Below are 22,585 nucleotides of genomic sequence, written 5' to 3'. Positions count from 1 at the left end.
AGGAAAAAAAGGTATATTTAAACTGCGTGTGTCCTCCACAGTTGCCAACCTGCCTATCAAAGTGAAACAGTGATGAGCACAGAAACATTTGGGACAACAAACTGAAAGCAAACAGTAATACCCTAAAAAAATGTATCTCACTCTTTACTGAGCCCTGCTTATTTTTGTATTATTTCATGATAATATACTGGTGAGAAATAAACCCAAATGCCTGAATTAAAAAATATAGGTTGCTATATTTTCACTGATTTTTCATATCTGAGAATAATTGCTAGACAAATCCTACTTTTGTTTGCTTCCATGCCAGCAGAGAGAAAAGGGATGAATTAAAAGAGCTCAGCTTTTTAATGCTAAAGATGTTTTAGGTCTCGGTAGGTTCAAAAGTAAGCCATCGTGCTTAGCTATACTCAGAGCCATGGTTATGAATTAATGCAATAACATTTTCTTATGTTCAACGTTTGCTCTCAGAGTTGCCCCAAAAGTGCCTAAATTGTTTAAAAGTGGACAGTAAATAAGTAAATAGTCACTATTGTGGAAGACGGCCATAATAATATCACTCTCATAGAAACAAAATAAAGCAGAATAAAAATAGTTATACAGTTATTAGCCCATATTTACATATAAAAATATAGCAAAGTAAGATTTAACAAATCAGGTCAGTGTGTGTGTGTCTGTGCTTATGTGATGCACCCTGACACGCACACACAGAGAAAAGCCCATATGGATCCAAACATGAACACACGCTTGAATACATGTACATGCATACACACTCATACACCTGACAGCTGTGTGTGTGTGTTGTTTTTATCAGCTTTTCACTCCGAGAAAAGCCATGCACTGTTGCATTTACATTACATTTGATCTGTGTACCTGAAGTGCTGAATAAATTTAGCAGAAGCAACCAAAGGGAAAAAAACTAAAAAAGTTACATTGCTCACTTTTTTCGAGCATGCATCTTCTCCATCTGACCAAACGCCAACATCAACATCCTCTCTTTCTCTTTTCTTGCCCTTTATCCAACCTTTCCCTTTTCTCTTTCCTCCCAGCATCCCTCTCTCCCCATCAGCTGTCCATCTGCCAAACACCACAACTCCACTCATCCTGTCCCCTCACTTCCCTCCCTCCCACGCTCCATTCTTCTCCGGCCCATTAAGAGCTATCATGAAGCTAATTGCCTGTTTGATCAACTCTCTGTGGACCAGGAACTGGAGGCTTTTAGCCCTCTGAGCGTAAGAGGAGAGACGGATGAGGCAGGAGGGATATATGGGTGTGTGGGAAATAGACGCCTCTTGTCAGCTGGCTTTCGCTGGTTGGTTTAGGTTGTTTTTCTTTTTGTGTTATAATTTCAAAAGAGAAAAAAAAAAAATTGTCTTTTTGAGCCACTTGCTGGAAGATTTGAATTTTCTGTCCTGGAAGCAACACATTATAGAGCAGTATGTAGAGGGCAACTAAATATGACTCTCTAGCAGCCCTAAAGGACTTCTTATTTGATAGACCTGAGTCAAGTCTCGTTAAGCTGATAAAGTTTCTTAGGCCATATTCTCAAAGCATCTTCCCCACTTGAGCTTCTGAGAATGGGTGGGGTCATCCCTGACAGACTGCTGGGATACTCAAAGGTCATCAAAGCCGCACAACTTCAATTTTAGAATGGCCAACTAGCAGAGTGTTGTGCTAACCTCAATTGCAGGGTAATTAGTTTGCTTGGAGTTGTTGCGGCAAGTTCCACCACAATCAAAAAAACGTGACAATTAAATCAATAGCTTGTTTTGATTTTTTTCAATTTCAGTATCATGAGCATTAACAGACTTTTATTTGGTCCTATTGGATTAGCAGTCCTCTGGACTTCACCTAACACCCAAAACCTATAGGAGCTTGCTTTCAGTGCTAAAAGTCACGTTGGATTACACTTAAATCTGCTTTCAAACCACCATAGCAATCACTATTACAATCGACCTGCAAGAGCATGCCTCACGAAAGCAGAGCATCTCTTGTGAATAACAGCTGCTTTCTCACCATCCCACTGCAATCGCCCTGACAACCTATAAGAGCATCCACCCCCCAAAAAAGCATTTTGAAAAGCGGCTGCTACTGCTACCTCATACAGCTGTGATGACTGTGAACAGGCAGAGGTGCAACATAGCTTGTTGCATACTGTAGCAAGATGATGGAAATAACTGAAATAACCAAATATTTCTACAAATTTGGACAATTTGGCTGAAGTTTGGTAGGAATGGTGGGAAACTTAGCATTTTGCTTAGTTTCCCTAGTATAATTTCATTGAAGCAAAATAACTTTTTCAAGTAGTGAAGCTTTGTGCAAATGTTATCTTTGAACTTCCATGGTGTCAGGATTTGTGTTACGATTGTGAATCTATTGCTTTTCCATATTAAGTGATTCAGGATAAAGGTACCAACCGACTGTCTGAATGAAAGTGACACACAAAGATGGCCCAGAGAAAAAAGCATTTGATTCGAGGATGAGTGGATTTGGTGGAGCAGAGGAGGAGGAGAGAAGGATGGAGGTGGGGGCAGTGAAGGAGGTCGGTCAGAGGAGGGAGGTTTGGCGACAGGCTGACTTCGGGAGGAAACCCGACCAGACTCTCAGAGCTCCACTGAAGCAGCACTGCTAAAAATAAGACAAAGGAGGCTTCTTATGCTGACAAAACAACATACACACCGCTTCTACATACACAGGTTGTTGAACAGTAGGAGGACACACAGACACACACACCCACACACACACGCTGCCTGATGACAATGGATGCACCCTCCCTCTGGTTAAATAATCCCCCATTCAGCTCTTGGCTGATGGGGAAAACATTGTCCATCTACCTCACAGTGCTTTTCCTTTACAAATGAGCTTAATAGCATTGAAATTCACTCAGTTCATACAGTGCATGGTCCCTTTTTTTGGTGTCAAACTGTTGTTACAGATGTGTTACAAGTGTTTTTGTTCTCACTTAATGCCTTGGTGCTTTGCTAAAAGTCCCAGTCAGATATGCACCGAGGCACACCGTTGGTTTCTTCATGCATTCATCTTCAACCTTTTGTGGAGTTTTCTGAATGTCACTGTGGTCTAAGTCCTTGATCTCCCATGCGTCTCCTGATTCTCATTTTTTAGAGGACAGAAACTCTGTTGGCATAGACCGTACACATCGCCACAGGCATCTTTCCTTCCTGATTTGGGCCATCGCCCATCTCAGTGCTCTGTGCATTCTCTTTGCAGAGGGTGGGGAGGAAGGAGGGTCAACAGTAAATAAATAGATTCAAATACGTCCACATTGCACCACAGAATGCAGAGAGAGGCGGTTCCTGTCTGGATGTCTTGGTTAAGGTTGAAGGGCAGTCCAGCAAAGCACGACAGCATCTTCTTCAGGCTGAGATTTGTTTTTAGGCATTAAGTCTCCAACATGAACAGGCACAGTAAAGCTTTGGTCCCTCCTGAGCTGGAGATGAAGTAAATTCAAGGTACATTAGGTGAACAACACTTCACGGTGGGTTGGTGGGTTGGTTGGCTTTTCGTATGTAGGTAGATGGATCACAATGGCATTGCCGTCACAATTTTAGCTGTGGCACTGTTGATTGGCGACAGCGTTGCTTTGGCGACGGCTTAGGGGAAATGTATTTACCTGGCCCCCTTCCAGGCCTGTCATAACGGCTTCTCTAAGGCCTTGCTGCGGAGCGAGGGATGACCAGGGTTAGGGTTAGAGGCTGAAATCTTGCGGCACACAGTGTTGGTGTTACTGCACCTGCAGCCGGGGCGCGTGGTGCGGTCGTGGGCACACTGGCACATGGCAAGGCACAGCCTGGCAGGGGGGTAGCAGCAGAGGCAGGGCAGGCAGAGCGCCAGCAGCCCCATGGTGCCCCAGCGGGCACAGGCGTGGGCTGGAGCGCAAGAGCATGGCCGGTCAGCACAGTTATCCTCGTCATCCTGGGCAGAGCAGTGGTAGAACAGGCCTTTAACACAGCACAAGCAGGTGCCATACTCCACGGCACTTTCAGCGGAGCACAGACAGCGCTGTCCGCAGGCCCAACAGGAAGGCAGGCGGCGGGGGGCGCAGCACTCTTGGCACTTACAGCGACCACACCGCTCGCAGATGAACAAATGACGGCCCACCTCAGCCTCGTCCTCTGTCAGGCCTTTTCCAAAGGAAGTGTCAGACTTGAGTTCTCCTTTAGGCTGAGAACGGATCACCGGACCAAGGCCAGAGTGAGATGGTGTCAAACCCGTCAGTAGCCGCTGGTCTGAGGTGGCACTGGTCCGAGACATGGAAGAGCTTATGGTACTGGAACGGCTCAGGTGGGACATGTGAGCATGTTGCTGCTGACTTTGGCTGCGGGGCAGGGCCGAGTGGAAGGAAGGCTGGGGGTAGTGGGGATAATGAGGGTAACGGTCATCATGGGCATAGAAAAATCCAGACTGGGATGCCGGTTCCAGTGCCACAGGCCTCTCCACATAGTCATTGTTGGCCCGGATGGCACGTATCTGGTCGAGCGACAGCACTGGGACCTGCTGGAGGTCCAGCCCATCTAGCTCCATCCTAAAAGAATGAGCAGGGTCCATCCTGGTGAGCCAGGCTGGGTGGCACCGGGGCTGCAGGCCGGGGCTGGGGCAAGGTGCTCCCAACGCTCACGGCACATCAGATAAACCTGCAAACACACAGAGACAGGAAGCAACAATGGTTAGTGATGATGACATTAATGCTGTTTGTGTGGTTTTTATCTTACCATAGCTACTAAGTAAAGCCGAAAAGCAACCTATTTGAAACATTGCTGTTAAAAGCCTTCAAATTCTCTCAGAATTCAGACCTAGCGCTCTTATGTCATATTTATAACCATGTTTATCACAAAGTTTTGATGAAAATTCATTGTAATTTATGACTTAGTTACATAAACATATGAAAGGTTCTACAGCTTAAATGCACATCTTCAAATAGCCTGTTCTGACAAATAATCTAAAAAACAAGGCTATTCAATGTTAAAAAATATACAACATCCAGTGAATGTTTGGCAATTATAATCCAGAACATTTTCATATAAAAATGCATGCATTTATTTTAACTCGAAATGACATGATACAAGAGGATTTTGGGCAATTTTTCTCCGTTCTCTGTTCCATGAGAAGATTTCCATTTGCCGTTCTAAACACATCCTCAGTTCATGGGAACTGATGCTCTAAAACAGAAAAAGATTTTCCTATTTTTTTCCAAAGCCACAATGGCTAGACACCAAGAAGTATGACCGACAGAACGTCAAACTGCATTAGCAGGAAACCCAAAGGAAGAAATCATAGTCCTGCCTTATGCTTGACTGACAGATGAGCTCTGAGAATACAGCACACAAACACTGACTTACGCAAACGCTGTGCGTAAAGAGGTTTACCACTTAAAATCTTATTTTTCTTTAAACAGGTGAAAAAAAATCAAAACAGAACATCTGACCAAACACTCATTGAGTCATTGATTTGCGCCACCAACTCCAGTTATAGCATTATATATGCTTATTGAGCAATAAAAAGCATACTACATTCTGAGAAGTACTGAATATGGCAACTAAAGTGTCATAAAAATCACAAATTATTGGCAGAGAGCGGATACCACATTACATACAGCAAACAGTAGCCTATTACTTTCCCAATATTTAAGCGGCACTTGATCAAAAATGGATTTTGGCAGCGCAGCATCCACACAACCATCAGCCATGTCATCATGACCGCTGAGGTTCTCCGCTGCTCAGGCTAACGCTATTATTAGCCTGCCAGAGCCAGAGAGATACAGCCATGAGGTCCACACTGTAATTTAGCATCTGTTGAACACAGCTGCTGCTGCCACGGAGGAAACCCACCTGCAGACAGAGAGCCGGGCAGCGTCACCAAGCAGCTAGAAAGACCAGAAAGGAACTGTACAGTCACAGGTTTAATACTAATTCTGTCTATAAATCAGCAGATTGGCTACTATGGGATGGTTACAGTTAGTTTAATGGTTCTCATTTAGCAAAATCTCATTGAAAAGGTGCAGTATTTTAGAAGATCATTTGATGCATATAAAGTTTACTTGGTTGTGGTCTGTGGTACCATCCAGGCAGCAGCCATAGATCAATGCTGGAGCCATACAGAGATGCTAGGACGTGGTTTCTTTACTGGTTACCAATATCTGCCCATTTAAAGAAGTAAAAACCATTGAAAAACTCTGAGTAAAAACTATTGGAGTATTTCCTTTTGAACTGTGTTCCACTGAAAAGTGTTATTATCTGGAGTAACTGGTACATGTTTCTAAAAGATGAGATGAATTTTTCCAGTATTTTGATAATAATTAATAAAACTCTTGACAGGTGCATGGTTCCTAGTCTAATTGCAGCAATATACAGGTTTCAAGGTATACCGTGATGTAAAAGTTGATTGTAATTAAACCGTGTACATTAGTGTATCTACAGTGTTGAGTAGATTTGGTTTAACCCATTGAAACCTGGACGACACCAGTTTCTTGTGTTACGTTTGGACATCTTTCATTTAGACCTTTTGAGACCTGAGCAAATTGGTGTGATCTGAAAACATGGCTGAAAAGGCAATGAGCAATTTGACAAGAGATGTCCAGAAGAAAATATTATAATAATAATAAAAAAATAATTATTTAATCAGAATTATATATTTTAAGTTTTACACTTACATTTTTATCACTTTTTCAAGCTTTTGTATTTTTTATTTGTTTTGTTACAATTTTCAGGTAATTTTCTTTTCACTTTTTACTAATTCCTTGCTAATTTGGGGTAATTTCGTGTGAAGTTGTTCATTGCCTGACATGTTGATTTGAGATGAAGCGAATTTGCTCAGGTTTCAGGGGGTTAAAGGTTTCAATATGTTAAAAAAACGAAATAAAATAATAGTCGAAGGTACATACAGAGGTTGCTCTCTGCATGAAGTAGCATCATAGTGCATTGTAATACTGTAGCTAAATGCTTTAAGAGGTGAATGTAAATTTGCTTCAACTGCAGTAAATATATGAGCAAAAAAGAATAAATTCAATAAAAGCTCTAAGTCTAGTTGAATATGAAGCTGATTTGATTCCCTGCTCAGACATCACATGATCCCTGAATGAAAAGACAGAACTGTGTGTTTTTTTGTATTTGTGTGTGCTATGAAAAACAGTAGGAACTATCCCTGACCAACACACACTCACACACACACTCACACACACACACACTCATGCTCAGCTGTACATACACAAAGAAACTGCAGTCTTGCCAAGTGGCCAAGGGGGAGAGATAGCTGGCTTGCTCCTCACATGGTGCCGGTCCTCTCAGAGAGTAATGAGGCCAAATGGAAATGCATTTAAAGCAGCACAGATCATGAGATTAGATGGAGGAGGGAGATAAGAGGAAGCGGCAGCAAATAACCATCTCAGGCCACGTCCATGTGAATCCATAATACACTGTTAATGTATCAAAGATTTTTTGCCCAGATAAATTTTTATGGATCATTTTTCTTGCAGTTCACATCTACACTGACCTACTAGAACAACAAAAAACATTTTGTCTTTTCATCAAACATTTTTTGTAACTTTAAGAAAATGACAATTCGACATTCACACCCAGTGATTGGCCAGGTGTGTGGATGTGAGAAAGAAGGAGTCATTCAAATTTCCCTCTCAAACTTTGAGTGTGACTATTCTGAACAGCCATAAACACGTGTGCTTTCAGACATAGATGGATGTTATACAAAGTAGTTTCTTTTCAACAATCTGACCTTTGTGTTTCTCTGCTTGGTCTTAGCAAGTCATTTGTTTTCATGCTTCCTTTTAAGATTGGATTATTGTTCTGCAAAAGTACCTGAAAATGTGTCTGCAGATCTAAGATGGGTGTTATAAGTAAGGGAGGGTCACTATGCACTATGCATTGTTTTTGCACTCTGGTAGTTGTAGGTTTTGTACCTCTTGAGCAAAAGCATCCTTTTTCTAAGTTTTTTCTCATCATTTAGCACCAATTTCAAAAGTATTTGCATCTTTCTACTGCAGAGACAGCCTAGTTTTATGAGAGGACTCTTGTGGTATCAGTGAAATACTTCTTTAACTTTCTGTCAGTACGGGTTTAAAACTGAAAGAGAAACCATGTTTTTGAAAAGAAGATGTTTGCATGCATCTCCAAGCTTGTTCCTTGTTTTCTTCTTCTAAAACTTTTCTTATTATTGCATGTTTAGCAGACAGGGTGTGGGAGTTCTTTGTTCCACCCCCTTTACAGAAAAGAAAAATCCCACCTTTTTTTTATTGTGGAATGTAAAACAGGGGAAGATGTGTGTAGTTTGCACATATAGCAGGAACCCTGTGAGCAGTTGCTGGGCAGAGGCAGAAACCAAAAATCAATTATTAACCTAAAATCCAAAGATGACATCACAGTGCTCGGCAGTCACAGTCTGTTTTTGTCCTCATAACATCCAGCCGGGTGTGTTCTTGCCCTGTGCATGCCGGGACATCAATTCAGCAGCAACAGCATTGATGTTCACTATCAGTGGTGTTGGTTCATATCAGGGCTGCAGCTAATGTTTGTTGGCATTGTGTACTATTAATTTACTCTTAATTGACTCTTCAAGAAATCATTTTGGTCTATAACGTGAAAAAATTGTTGAAAAATTACAGTTTCCCAGAGTACAAGTTCAAATTGCTTGTTTTGTCAAACAAACAGGCCTAAAATATATAATTCTTTTACTAGAAAACAAAAAAACGGTGCAAGCATTGCATAGAAAAAAATATTTAAGGGATAATCAACTTTCAAAATTGATCAGCTTCTCTCTCTCTAATCGATTAATTCAATAATCGTTTCAGCTGTGAAATTAACTGATTAACGGTTCAGTGTGACATCAAATCAAACACTACACTTTTTTTGCTCAGGATCACTTCTTGCTACAGAATTGTGTAAAATATGTCAAATGTCACTGAAAATGTCAATCGATTATCAATCACATCGTATTGTTGCACTGCAATGTGCAGCAACACAGTTAATTACAGAGAGTAGAAAAACAGACAAACAAGTGGCCTCAGGAAAATGGAGTGCAAAAGCAATAAGAGAGCAGCTAACAGAAGGGATGGGGGACGTGGATGAAACCCAAGAATGGCAATCCATCACTGGAAGGGAAGGAGAGGTGATTAGCAAGCCAGATTGTAAAAACAAAAATAAAACAAACCAAAAACTCTCTTCCTGTCCTCCAGTCTTTCCAAGGAGAGTCTTTTTTTTTTTTTTCAACAAAGCCTGAGCATGAAGGTGCTCTCCCCTCTAGCGTCTCTCTGTATCTGTCCTCCTTCCAGAGGTCCAGCTATAAAGGAGCAGATAAGAAGGCCCAGGTTGGTTAGATGAGGATGCATTTTCAAATTAGTCGGAGGAGAGAGGAGAAGTCCTGGTGACTAATCTCATCAGGCAGAGCGGTGGCCGCGGCTCGCTCATACTCTGCCCGCCTATCAGACCATCTAATTGTTAAAAAGAAGAGGCCTGCCGTGCATTTCCATGACCTCATATTTACTGACTGGTTGAGCCAACTCCCCCAATTGCGGCACAAATAATGCAAGTCATGTACAAAAATGATAGAGACTACGGCGCCTTGGATAGGAAAAAAAAACGTTATGGTTTACCTCAAGTCTAAAGTCATCTAAAAGAGAGTGTTGAAACAATAAACTGATAAACTGATCATCCAAAAATTCAAAAACAGTTTTGTCACTTGTAAATCGACTGGTTTCACTTATTAAACGTAATGATCAGCATCTTTAGTTTGTTCTTTATTACTGTAAACTGAATAACTTTGGATTGTGGACTTTTGTTCTGGCATCATCTGGAGTTATGGAAACAAATCTTTTTTAAAAACTTTTTAACATAAAAAAAATGTCTAAAATTAACAAAAATAATCCATCTATGCTGGTTAAATTAAGATTAACAAAGCAAATAAAAAGTTGGCATTGTTCGTTTCTGCAAACTACAGATAGCTTACATTTACACATTATTTTTAAGTTAATACTCTGAAACTTGGTTAGGTTTAGGAAAAGGTCATGTTTTAGCTCGAAATAACTGTACCTCGGGTCAGAATCTCTGCTGGAAACTCAGAGATGTCTCAGTTAAAAAAAGGCATTTTTATACGACTATCCCTGGCAGAAAAACAGCAGCGACTGATGGTCTGGAGCATTGGTCTGCAGATTCGCAGGCATCTCACCTTACTCAGCCTATTTACAACATCACTAGAAACATTGATACTATATGTATAAAACATGCAAATGTAACGGATTTGTAGTTTGCAGAAATTTACAATGCCAACATTTTCTTGGGCTGTGTAAATTCAAACTAAATTTTCCCACAAGATACCAACTTGAGAAATACTGACTATTTTATACATTTTTTAAAACACTATTTCTAGCAAGAACTGGGAAGGAAGTCAACATCTGTCTCATTGGCTCCGATGTCAGCCCCAGTACCTGAATTGGCTCCACTGATTGGCTGTGCCGACTGCCACAGTTGTTTTGGGTAATGATGCTCAGTCTGGCTCTGCTGGGGAGTGTCTGTTATCAATCCTCTGGCAACAACAGCTGGGATGAGAGCTCTGTGTGTGTGTGTGTGTGTGTGTGTGTGTGTGTGTGTGTCTGTCAGAGGATGGTGGAGGGCGGAGCGGGCAGCACCCTTCCCTCTCATATTACCAGTGGAGCTGAGGGTAGTGTGTGTTTTTATGTCACGTGTGTTAAAGGTTCCCTGTGGAGCGAGTTTTTTGTGAGTTTGTTTTGTTTCTCATGTGCGTGTGCAAAGGGATGAAGTCTAAGCAATGGTGTCACACTATTCCCAAATTCTCAACTTTACAGCAGACATTTTTACAGCCTGGTACAAAAAATGGTTCTGATCCAGTTTCCTCATTCATGCACGCTATATACTATATCTCACCTATTTAAATGTTATTAAGGCTTAACTTTATGCATAATTAAGTGTGTGGTGGTTTTGAGTGACAGGCTGTCTGTGAGGTGTTACTACAGTCTATGCATCGGAGCCACCCCTCGCTCCTCTATAGCCCCACCCCCTTTACCAAATATGGCCCCTGTAACAAGTTTTTCCTCAAATACTATGCAATCCACTATTTGAAATGTTGGTGGCCAATTTTCTGATTTAAATCAGAGAATATTTGATCTAAAAGTCTGCTATTTGTAAATGCAGGTTTTTTCTTTTTTTTTTTCCCCAAACCACCCTTGCTCCGTTACACCTGAAAAAGTGCTGGTTGTGTTTCTGCTATAAGAGGTAGAGATAACTCTGACAATAAAGTTTGACTCAAAGCAAAACACTTTTTTCCATAATAACAAAATTTTTCTAAACAACAAATTTTTGTCAAAAAAAAATTGGTCTTCTCACAAGCAGATTATCAAACAATGGGCCCGATGGGCACAGATATGCAAAACGCTCCAGCACCTCTATTACAGAAGACCAAGAGTCACTTAGTATGTTTACATGCACAGTTAAATTAAAGCTTATTTAGGACGTTCAGATGGGCTACTGTCCTTGTCCCAGTATACAAGCATCGGGGGAGAATTGATTCATTGATCAAAGTATGCCCGCCTGGCAATATGCCCCCTTTCAGCTAGTTGCTATTGGACCTTTTGTCCATCACATACCAAACAATTAAGCAAGTGGCACCAGGTTACATGTTTTGTATGTACTCTACACTTTACTTTGTACATTCGTCTTGTTTTTTTTTCCCTTCTTCTTTTTTTGATTTTCTCAGCTTTCTTTTATGAATTTATGAATTTTCTTGACTTCTGGGTCAAAACCCAGCACAGGTCCAGTTGACATGTCTACATGAGTGAGTAAATCAACCTCTAACTCTTATCTGAGTGTGATAATCTGACTTCTAGAAATTTGATTTTGTATGGTTTCAGTTGGACTAACATAGCAATAATTCTACTTTTTCTAACGTTGTGTAAATGTACTGACAGACCCTTTTTTGCTGTTTGGGTTCCTGGGTCAGAGTTTAATAGATAGGTCAGTTCAGTAATCCTCAATAGCTCTTCTGGTACATTTTGGAGTCATCTTTTCCACCAGTTTATTTTAATCTGCATTCATATCACATGCAGTACATTCCTCAGCATTGATGCTCCCACAGATGCAAAGGTGGTTCAGGGGAAGCAGGTTTATGAATAAAACTGAACCAACATGGCTGACAGTGAGTGTTTTATTTTGTTAGATAATCCATCTGGCTCAGAGGAGACAGGATCCGTCCTCTGTGTGTGTCTCTCTCTTTAACTGGTGCTCAACAGCATCATCACATTTAAAAAAAAACAAGTTTTAGATTTATGAGTGTCTTTCCCTCTGTGATGATTTCCTAAAGATTGCATTGTGTAAAAATGAAAAGATGAATGTCAGTGAAGCGATCCAAACTAAGAGAGAGAAACAGTCACAGAGAGAGAGAGAGCTGGTGTTTCAAGAGGCCGTCAGTGGTAACCTGAGGATGGACCTTTGTGCTGAGGGAGTATCAGTCATGACTGAGCCTCTGCCCTGACACACACACACACACACACACACACACACACACACACACACACACAGATACACACTCCATCACTCTGTTCCACAAAAACACACACTGTATACACTCACTGTCTCTGCTGCCCAATCACCATTTACACTGCCAGGTTTGAACTGAGGCTTCTGTCTGCACTGTAACTTACAAGTAAGGACTAAATCACTCAATTTAGTTTCCCTAAAAAGAGGCCTGAGTATTAAAAAGTCATTAATGAAAAAAGTATCTGAGTGCTTGCTGACATAATTATTATATAAATTCCTCCAATGTTGAAATACCCCCCAATATAAACCATAAATATAAACCAAAAAAATTTGTTATACAATAGGCAACTACAAATCACTGTCTGAACAAATTATTTCCAAATAAAACAAACTAAACTAAACTGAAAAAAGCCATTATTATTATTACCATCAGTTTTAGTATAATTTCTGCATTAAATAGAGTTCTGCATGTAGTTTGTCAATGCAGCAGAACATGGCTCAACCCCAGCAGATTTGGTTCCCCCCAATGACGATATTGCTAAGGCTGAAACTAAAGGTGGGATTGCAGCAACAGTGCATGTACATCTTTACAATAATAGCTTTATTAGATTTCCCTTTTCAAGGCAATCTTTTTTTTAAGTAAAATAAACTTGTCAGATTTTACAGTGAAAATGTAATAAATACTTGGCTGGGAAATGAAACTGAATTAAATATCATTCTCTGTGTTTTAAAAAAGTCTGAAAGCTTGAAATTTAACTCAGTGAACCCAACAGAAACCCTGTTATTTCCCTCTATCTTTATAATTTTCTCATTCTAACTATATCCAGTTGCTCCTCTACCTGTGTCAAATTAAGCAGAAACTATAAAAGCAACAACATAATATAAAATTAGAATGTTTTGCTTAGCAGTATAATTAGCCTATCTGTATGTAGATGTTGTATATTATTATTCAAACATGAGCTTAAATACTTAAATGAACTGGAGCTAAAAAACAGCAAACACATGTATTTGTTACTTGGTGGAGTGTTTTGCGACATTCATGAGCTTATTTATGGTCTTCTGATAGTGCTGTTCTGTAGCTGACTAAAAAGCTGTGCCCTTTTTAAGTACAAATTTCATTTTCAGGTCCAAAGCTTCCTATTCAAGAGTTAACAGCAACCTATAAGCTGTGCTGATCTCTCGTCTCCCTAACTTCCGCTGAGTCTGGACTCAACCTGCCGATGGTCGATTTTAGTTTAATGGACAGAGCATCACTGCATCTCTCACCAGTGACATCATGGTTTCAGGCTATTTTAAAACTGACTGCAGTGACCCTTTGCCTTGGAATGAGGAGGGGTTGCCCTCTCTACTTCTTTCCTGTCGTCGTCTCCTCTCTCCTCCCTTCCTCTCATTTCTCTCCCTATCCTCTCCTCCCCTCGCATCACCTTCACCGCCTCCCTTCACTCTCCACTTTCATCCATCTTCTGCTGTCCTTCACTCCCTTTATGTCTCTTGCTCCTCACTGCTTTTTGGTCTTTTTGTCTCTCTTTCTCTCCGAAGTATTATTCTTTAAGGAGCGCATTGGAAGTTTGTTATAAGAAATAAGACTTGGCAGCAATAACCATCACAGCAACTGAATAACCCAACAAGTACTTTAAAACAATACGTTTTGGAAAATGTATCTTTTTTTAAAAAAGATAAATATTTAATCTATGTGCATTCAGGGAGACAAAAAGTTCTGACCGCAGGAAAAGCTGTCCAACAACACCAGGCAGGGGTGCAGGTCATGAATCAAAGCTCCTCCAGTGCAACTCCACTCCCACTAATGCCTTATTTCCACTGCATGGTTCGGACCGCTCAACTCACTTTTGGTACCAGCTGCTTTTCTGTATTTAGTTTTCGGCAGCAGATCAATGCAGGTGGGATTCTCAGCTGAGCGCCATAGCGATGCCGTGTGAAACTGCCATGAGAACATCATGCCTCCAAAATAAACCGCATAAAAAAATGACTCTAAAGAATATCTGGATCAGTAGCCAAGCCAAAAATATTGTGATGGATGGACTTTGCACATAATTGGGCATCTGAAATGAGCCTGAGACCTTCAGTTCTGTCCCTATTAACCTATTTAGATAAGAGATATTATTGTATGCAAATTCTGATCCTGATGTGAGCATTACTACTACTACTATTACTACTGCTGGTGTTAAAACATCAGTACTGAGTGTTTAAATATTACATATAAATAACTGCAACCACAATCTTCCAAACATTATCTATTTAGTTTCCGGCCAATAACCATAGCTTATTTGCCATGACCACCATTTTTCAATGAGCTTAATGTTGGAATGCACAACTTGCAAAAAGCAAAAACTTTATTTACATCAGCACTGGTAGTGAAAAATGTTACCATTGAGGGTAATTTGGGGTTTTGCAGAGTAGTCCGATACCCACGTTCTTTTCCTATCGATAAAACTAGAGCATGCTGTATAAATTTTGCCAAAAATATTTCAGAATGCTAAGAACTAGACATCTTACTGGGTCCAACATTTTCGATATGCTCTGAAACAGACCAGTGAAGAACCTACGCAAGCTCATGTGCAAAAAAACGGAGTTGGGTTGTAGTGGTTCATGTATTCATGGCACGGTACAGGGGTCACTGTCCAATCATGCAGGATACACGGTATGTCGATTAATGCACGAAAAGCTGAACCAAAGTTCACAAGTGAGAATTATGCACTGATTTGTTTGCTATGCACAGTTAGCTAAATGTGCTGAGGTTAGCATTACAAGCCTATTAGTGTATAAGTCAGTCACACTATGACAAGTGCAAATGAAAGACTGGAGCTGGAAGTTTCTTTTTAGCTAAGCGGAGAGAGAGTTTTGTATAAGACACTGACAGTATGTCAGCATTGCACCACCGTTGTAGGGTGTATGAATGGAAACACATCCAAAATGCGACTGCACATTTGAGACAATCACCTAGATGTGCCAATCACTGTGACAAGCAAAACACAAAACATAGTTTGTATTTCCAGAGTCCTAGCATAAAAGACCACAACCCACCCTTAACACAGACCACTCCAAAGACCTACGGCAAAAGAACAGGACCCTACCCAACCGAATCAGACTAGAGATCACTTGGACCCCCTTTGCCCCTGGAGCTGGGTCCAGGCTCTGTTTTTTAGAAACAAAATGGATCCATGACCACTTCAAAAGCATTGCGCCCCATAGTTCCACTTCAGGTTTGTACTCGTCATCGTTTGTTGTAGCTTTACAAATCCAAAGTTGTGTATTTTTGATTTAGTGTTTAAAAAATATGTCTGTTTGCTGTCTAATGCCATTAAAAGTGTAACAGGAGTAATAGACGTTGTAAATGTAGTTGCAAAGTCTGACAAGTGTGTCACTAGTGTGTGAAGTCCTCACAAAGAGCTTTAACAACAGTGTAAAAGAAGAAATATTGCGAAATAACATGTTTATACGAACATTTAAAAGGGAGTTATTATGCACACAACCCATAGGTGCAAGGCTATCAGAAAACAAAGAAAAAGAAACACCTGCACACTAACTCCATGTCACAAACGTTCAACAGAGACAACATTTTGACCCTTTTGAGTCTCCGTCAGGTCAGGATGATTGTTTGTCAGATTGTCAGATTCTGATCTAATGAATCCAAGAAGGAATCAAAATATTGTCTCTGTTAAACTTCTGGTACATGGAGGAAATATCACTTTTTTCCTGTGTAAATACATTAAAACCAGCAGATTCTCAGGGTCAAAGCATTTAGAGCTGCCAGATTTTCTGAGTGTGTGACTGTGTGTGCGTGTATGGGGCCCGTCAGGCACTAAGACCCAGGGGTCCTCCTCCTGATGCCCTCTGGGAGCACAGCAGGATTGAATGACAATAAACTGGATGAGATACCGGATGTGCCGAATCTGACCCCAACGGAAAGACTGAAATAGACACTGCCGACCAGCAAGTCCAGGCAGGGGGGAGAGAGGAGGGGAGAACGAGAGGGGACGGAGGAAAAGAGGAAGGAAAGAGGCAGTGAATGAATGAGGGATGGTGAGATTAATAATGACTTAAATGAAAGTGGTGGAGCCAGATGTGTGGAGAGAGATGGAGAATGTCAAAACAAGAAAAGGAAAGCGTGAGGAGTATCGGCTCTTTTATTATTTGACGACATATTTACACAGATCGATAAACTCCAGATTGTCACTTAACAATTCTGTTGAGTTGTCAAGCTAAATCATGAAGTAATAATTCTAATGGAATAGCTGCAGCTGTTCAGTCGCACAAAGGTTGTACTGGATCTTGTCTTCAAGGTCTTTTCTCACTGCTTGGAAAAGAAAAAATAACCTTCTCACCAGACTGTTTTTCAGAAATTATTGTCAATGTTTTTTATTTAACCCTTTAAAACCTGGAGCAACATCACTTTTCTTTTACTGTTTTCAGAAGAATTTCACAATTATTTAAAGCTTTGAACCCTAAACAAATTGGTGCAATCTCTTTCAAACATCCCAAAACATGAGGAAAAAGGGCAATAACCAACTTGGTAAGAAATGTTCAATACAGTTTATTTTTAAGCAATGTTCAATAAATTTCAAGAAATAAGTAGATTTAGAAAATTATTTTTTAAAGACCTTTTCCGAGTCATTTTGCTGTTTTTACTTTTTGTTCCCTTTTTTTCCTCGTTTCTTCTTACTAATTTTCAGGTATTTGTCATAATAATTTCTTGCTAATTTCGGGGTAATTTCTGCCTTCTTCCCATGTTTTTGGTAATTATCAAGTCAATTTGCTCAGGTTTCAAAGGGTTAAAAAGCAGCTTAAAATTTGAATTAAAATCTGAATTTTACTAAGTATCTCTGGTTTAACTTCCCACCTGGCTGCAGTGATGTACAACTGTATTCCAGGACCCGGCAACATCAGTTTTGGGTGTGGTTACACGTACAGTAGTGCACATGTTTGACCACTGGGTGCATTTATTGAAAGCTCAACAGTCTGGGAATAAGTGAATAAGTAAGTTAAGAAATTGTGACCCGTCCTGAGCCCAGCGTTTCGGGTCTGGCTTAATCAGGTTCAGGCAGAGAATCAAATCTCTTATTCTTGGAAAGACTTTTTGTAACGTTCACTCTGTAGTACAAGCCTGTTCTCTTTCTGATGTTGTCAAATGCTGCAGCTTTTGCAGTGATTTCGGCGCAAGAGCCAGGCACCAAAAGCCACCTTTCGCACCTATATGATACACTGCTGGATGGCATCAGCTGCGAATGCAGTCAGTCAGATGCAGCATGTTATTGCACGATTGATACCTAAAGCGTGATATGTAGACGCACAGGTCCACATTAATGCGGCAATACATTATGACTTGGGATGGGAATGTGTTGGCAGTGCTTTACCTCCACTTTGAATTTTGTGATAGCAGCACAAACTGCAATTTTCAGGCTGATATATTTATGTTTAAGTTTTGGTTTCAACTGTAGTTAAAATTGAAGATTTCAATAAAAAAAAAAGTTACCTTTCTAACTGAATCTGGGTCAGTGCAGGGTATCTTTCCAAAGAGTTTATGTAAATGACTTTTCCATATGCAGTGTTAAGGGAATGATGGTATGCTGGTAATGAAATAGCAAGTGACTGGCCGAGTGGAGGCACTGAACATTTACAGAACAGTGATTGCCATAGTTCTGACAACACTGTTGCCACTGCCCTTTGGTGTTAAAGTTTTTGAAAAGTTGACTTTAATTAGCTTCTCCAATTTCTTTTGTGTCAGAAAAAAATATTCCTCTCACTTTCTGTCCAAAGAGACAAAAAGCAACTGTCATTACAGGAGCTTTTGGGAGAGCAGGCTGCATCCTGCAAGGTCAGAGTTTGGCAACAGTGGGAGTGTGATGCAAGTTCCTGAAATTTTAGATGAGCATGATTTGCTCCCTCGTTTATTCATCAAGTGGTGTTTGACCTATGTTGGCTTTTCAGTTTGCTTTCCATGAATGAGTAACTGTTGGCAACATCTGTCTCTGTAGTTCCATCATTTGTTAAATATTGTAGCTTCCTGTCCAATTGTCAGTTGATTGTGTTTAAATTGAACAGTTTTTGTTTGTTTTTTTTAAAGAGAGGTGAGGCTTTCAACTTCTACTTTAGTGATTATTTTTTGTAAAGCAAATTAAAATGTCATCGCTCATACACATACAAAACACAAACATTAATGCTCCAGATATCATTGTGAAACCCAACTTTCAGTTAACATTATAAGCACATATTTGTTGCTTTTTTTTGTTGTTGCTGTACACTAGAGCTGAAACTTGAAGTCAGAACTGTTGACCACCTGGATTTGAAATTTAATTCTTCAGATGTTCTAAATCAGTCTGAATAATACTACTTACGATACTACTTGTTTTTGCTGTTTAGTCCCAATAGTTTCCATTATATTAGGAGGAGCTGTCCTCCATCACATAATCGTAAGTTTGACACAAATTCACAACTTTGCATGAAAATCTCACTTTTCTCAGAGTCTTGATCTTTTGCTTGGCAAGTGACTTCAACAGTTGTGTAATTTTTAAAATAGTTGCCAAATATTATTTAAAAATTGGCTAATTGATCAACTGCTGATCACTTGTAATAGGAAAACAGTGAATTTAATTTGTACCCAAAGGCTACGTTCAGACTGAAGCAAAAGTTGTTCAAAGCTCATTTATTTATTTATTTTGGTCATATTGTGATGCAGATCTGTTTTGCTTTTCATAGCAGCGCAAACAAAAAACATAATTAGAGATTTGGCTTTTTTTATTATCAGTGTCACCTGCTCATGAATTTGCTTGCTTCCACTGCATATCAACTCATACATGAAACTGTAAACCCTGACATAAGTTTCCTCCATGTTTACTTCCATGTGAAAGTGTGCTGCATGTCACTTCTTATTTATTGTTCTTCTGTGCATGCAGGTCAGTTCAGGACCAGTTCATGCTGGAATCTGATATTGACAACATTTAAAAAGTCAGGTAAACAGCAAAAAAAAAAAATGCATAAGGTTAACAGTGTGAACTTTGCTACAGAGTGACTTTTCCCCCCCCCCCGCCCCCTTAAATACAATCCTGTTTTTTTCCTTGTGACATCTAGTGGCCTTTGGAGGGACTACACTTTAAGACATAAGGTATAAAATGAGTTGAAAGTCCAGGCTTTTCTGTTTTTTTTTACAAAGTACTTTAACTATGAATCTTTTCTCTCTCTTTCCACAAAGTTTGTGGTTCTATAGCACATTAGTCAGTGCATTAGCTCCTCTGCTGTGGCATAAACATCCCCCCATCTCAATTCATTCCTCCGTCCCCCCACATCCATCTAACCATGCATCCATTTCATCATTCGTTCATCTATCCGCCATGTTCCTCTGCTCCACGCATACTGTCCCCTCCCATCCATCCATCCATCCATCCATGGTCAGTCCCTCTGCCTAACAATACCACTCCTCTCATCCCATTCACTTTCTTTCTCTCTCTCCCTCCCCCCATCATTCCGCCCCATCATTTGCTCCTCCACCCGCCCCTCTCCAGTCCCACCCCAGCGGAGATGGGTATTGACATTCTGCATCCGACCTTGAGGACAATCAATCCCAACCCCACATGTCCCCATAACACTCACACACACACACACACACACACACACACACACACACACACACACACACACACACAGCAACTGCTAAAACACAGAAGACTAATTTTAACATGCAGTCAAACAATCACTAAAAATGATTATTTCACTCTGGCAGAAATGTGTCATGTGACTTTTCTCAAAGTTGACGAACTTTCTCCAGAAGTCATTAAAAACATGAATTGCATGTGACTGTGCAGAACGTGACTAATTCACCTTCACCGATAATAAAACGATAGCTTGGACCAATCTGTCCACCAGGGGTGAGGGAGGTTCCAGTTCACACGATTACAAACCCATCCTTCCCTGAATATTTCCCCACCCAACAGCCACTATACATGAGGTGGAAACCCAGGCAGGGGAAGAAATATATATCAGTTTATGATTTAAAGCATTTGTACAAGTCGTCACTAGCCGCACTCGTCACACAGTCAATTTGGCTACCATAATCAAAAGTCACCTTTCTACTCGTCTTGCCTGCAGAAGATTTGGGAGGTGAAAACATTAAGGAATGACCTGGGATTACCTGTTCAGTTAATAAACCAGGTGGTCCTCTTCTGCACACTTTTGTGTTTCCAGATCTTGTGAGTTTGGACTTGTACGTCCATCTCAGCTTGATCTTACAAGATATTTTTCTAATTTCTTTTCAGTAAAGAAAGAAACAACTTTATCCCACTCTTAAGGTAAGAAATTACCACAAATCTTTAGCAATGTTGCACAAAAATAGGGCATAACTTTTTGTATGTGCAAATATTTGTGGATTCCAAAATTACAAACGCCCAGTCAATCCTGTTGGAACTGTCCATGCAATTGGCTTCCACAAAGTTTTTAGAGCCATGAATCGCCTGTTTATTTAATTTTTTTTTTTGCATGCCTTGTAGAATATAGAGCCATACTTAATGTCTCTTTATCATATTCCCTTAAAATCTCTGCAGTTTTAAGTTTTTCTTTCTGCAGGGAAATCTGTAGAACCCCCACATCCGCGACCTATATATTAAGTAAAAAAGCTGAACTAAAATCCTATTTCAAGATAGAATTGCTGTTTGCAAAGACACTCAAACCTTTTGAATAATTCCTTATACCATAAAAAAATTCCCTAAGGAACTTTTTCATTCCAAGGTCACGCAAATCATCAATAGTTCATCAGCAGATCGGATTGCGACAGGATGAATTTATGATTACCTCTGATTGGTGGGAGATCCATTCTGCGGCGGCGTGCTGGGGCGTCCTGGGTGTCCGTGTGTGCCTCTGACTAATAAACTATAGTATTCCTATAATATACCTTTTGATTACTTGTAGTATGTCTATACAACTCGGTAAATTTAACTTGAGCTGTATTTACTTTTGCAATTTTTTTTGTGATGTTTTAATTTTACTTTATGATACTGCAAGAGGTTATTTAGCTAAAATACTTAAATGATTTTCCCAGAAATTTTATAAGATTACTGTAGCTCTGTTGTCTTAAGGGTGTGTGTTTGTAGGGAGGATGCTCTCTCTCTCTCTCTCTCGCAACGTGACGCACCCTCCTCCTCCTCCTCTTCCTCCTCTTCCCGGAGCTCTTCCAGGAGCACTCTGATCCCGGTACGTCCTCCTGAAGTCGCCTCCTCCTACACCTCCCCGAAAAAACAACCAGTCCCTTTTACGCACGCTGCATTGACGGTCTCCACTATCTCTGTCCAAGTATTAAGGATATTTAAGTTGCAAGAGGGGCTTTTGATGTAGGGATCCTTTCAAAAACAGGCAGTTTTGGCGTATTAGTTGTTAAATCTGCAGTTTTCAGAGAGAGAAAAGTGTCCTAAGTTGCAGCAGGAGAAGAAGAAGGGGAAGTATCTCCATGCAGAGTAGAAGGAGCGATGTGATGTAGCAGGACAATATTTCAGGGTGTAAAAAGAAATGATGATTAAAAAAAGGAAAACTGCAGCTGCAGGTTGAAGTGAGAGGCTTCTGAAGACTGAACATAGAACTTTTAAAAAGAAATCTTCCTTTTGTTTCTGTTCAAGGTCTGTCTCTTTTCCCGTCCTGTTGTAGTTTCCTCTCCTCTCCCCGAGAGATGAATGACTGAGAGCTGGATGCACTTTCTCTCTCTCTCTCTCTTTCTCACACACTCACACACACACACACTCCAGTCACCCCTCCTCCTCCCCTCCTCTCTCTCTCTCTCTCTCTCTCTTTCTCTCTCCCGTCTCCCATCACTGAAATCAATTCAGTTCAGTTGTGCTTTATGAAGATGACAAGGCAGAAGCCCTTGTGTTACCGGAACAAATGTTGACAACAGATGACCTAAACATGATACTGTCATTTTCTATTATTTAATCAAGTTAGTTTGGTTTATTTGAAGAATAGAGTAGACAGTTTTTATTGTCTTAATACAATGAGTAACAAAATTAGAAATGCTCAAAGTATGCTGCCTTTGTATAGAATTTAGTTAAGTTATTAGTTATTAGAGTTGGAATAGTTTT

At 40.2% G+C, this 22,585-nt stretch overlaps 1 protein-coding gene across 1 annotated transcript; it reads right to left on the bottom strand.

Annotated features, from left to right (window-relative positions):
* Positions 1–642: 642 nt before the first annotated feature.
* Positions 643–22,163, bottom strand: LOC121952411 (protein sprouty homolog 3). The gene is made up of 2 exons (XM_042499074.1): positions 21,309–22,163; positions 643–4,649 (listed from the first exon to the last, which is right to left on the bottom strand). Exon 2 carries the CDS (start codon positions 4,561–4,563, stop codon positions 3,649–3,651), a length of 915 nt encoding a protein of 304 aa, XP_042355008.1. The 5' UTR covers positions 4,564–4,649; positions 21,309–22,163; the 3' UTR covers positions 643–3,648.
* Between the last annotated feature and the right edge of the window lie 422 nt (positions 22,164–22,585).

This window comes from Plectropomus leopardus, chromosome 13 (genome assembly GCF_008729295.1).
Source record: "Plectropomus leopardus isolate mb chromosome 13, YSFRI_Pleo_2.0, whole genome shotgun sequence".
Taxonomy (NCBI): Eukaryota; Metazoa; Chordata; class Actinopteri; order Perciformes; family Serranidae; genus Plectropomus; species Plectropomus leopardus.
Note: the sequence above shows the minus strand (reverse complement) of the source record. Positions and strands in the feature narration are given on the sequence as shown.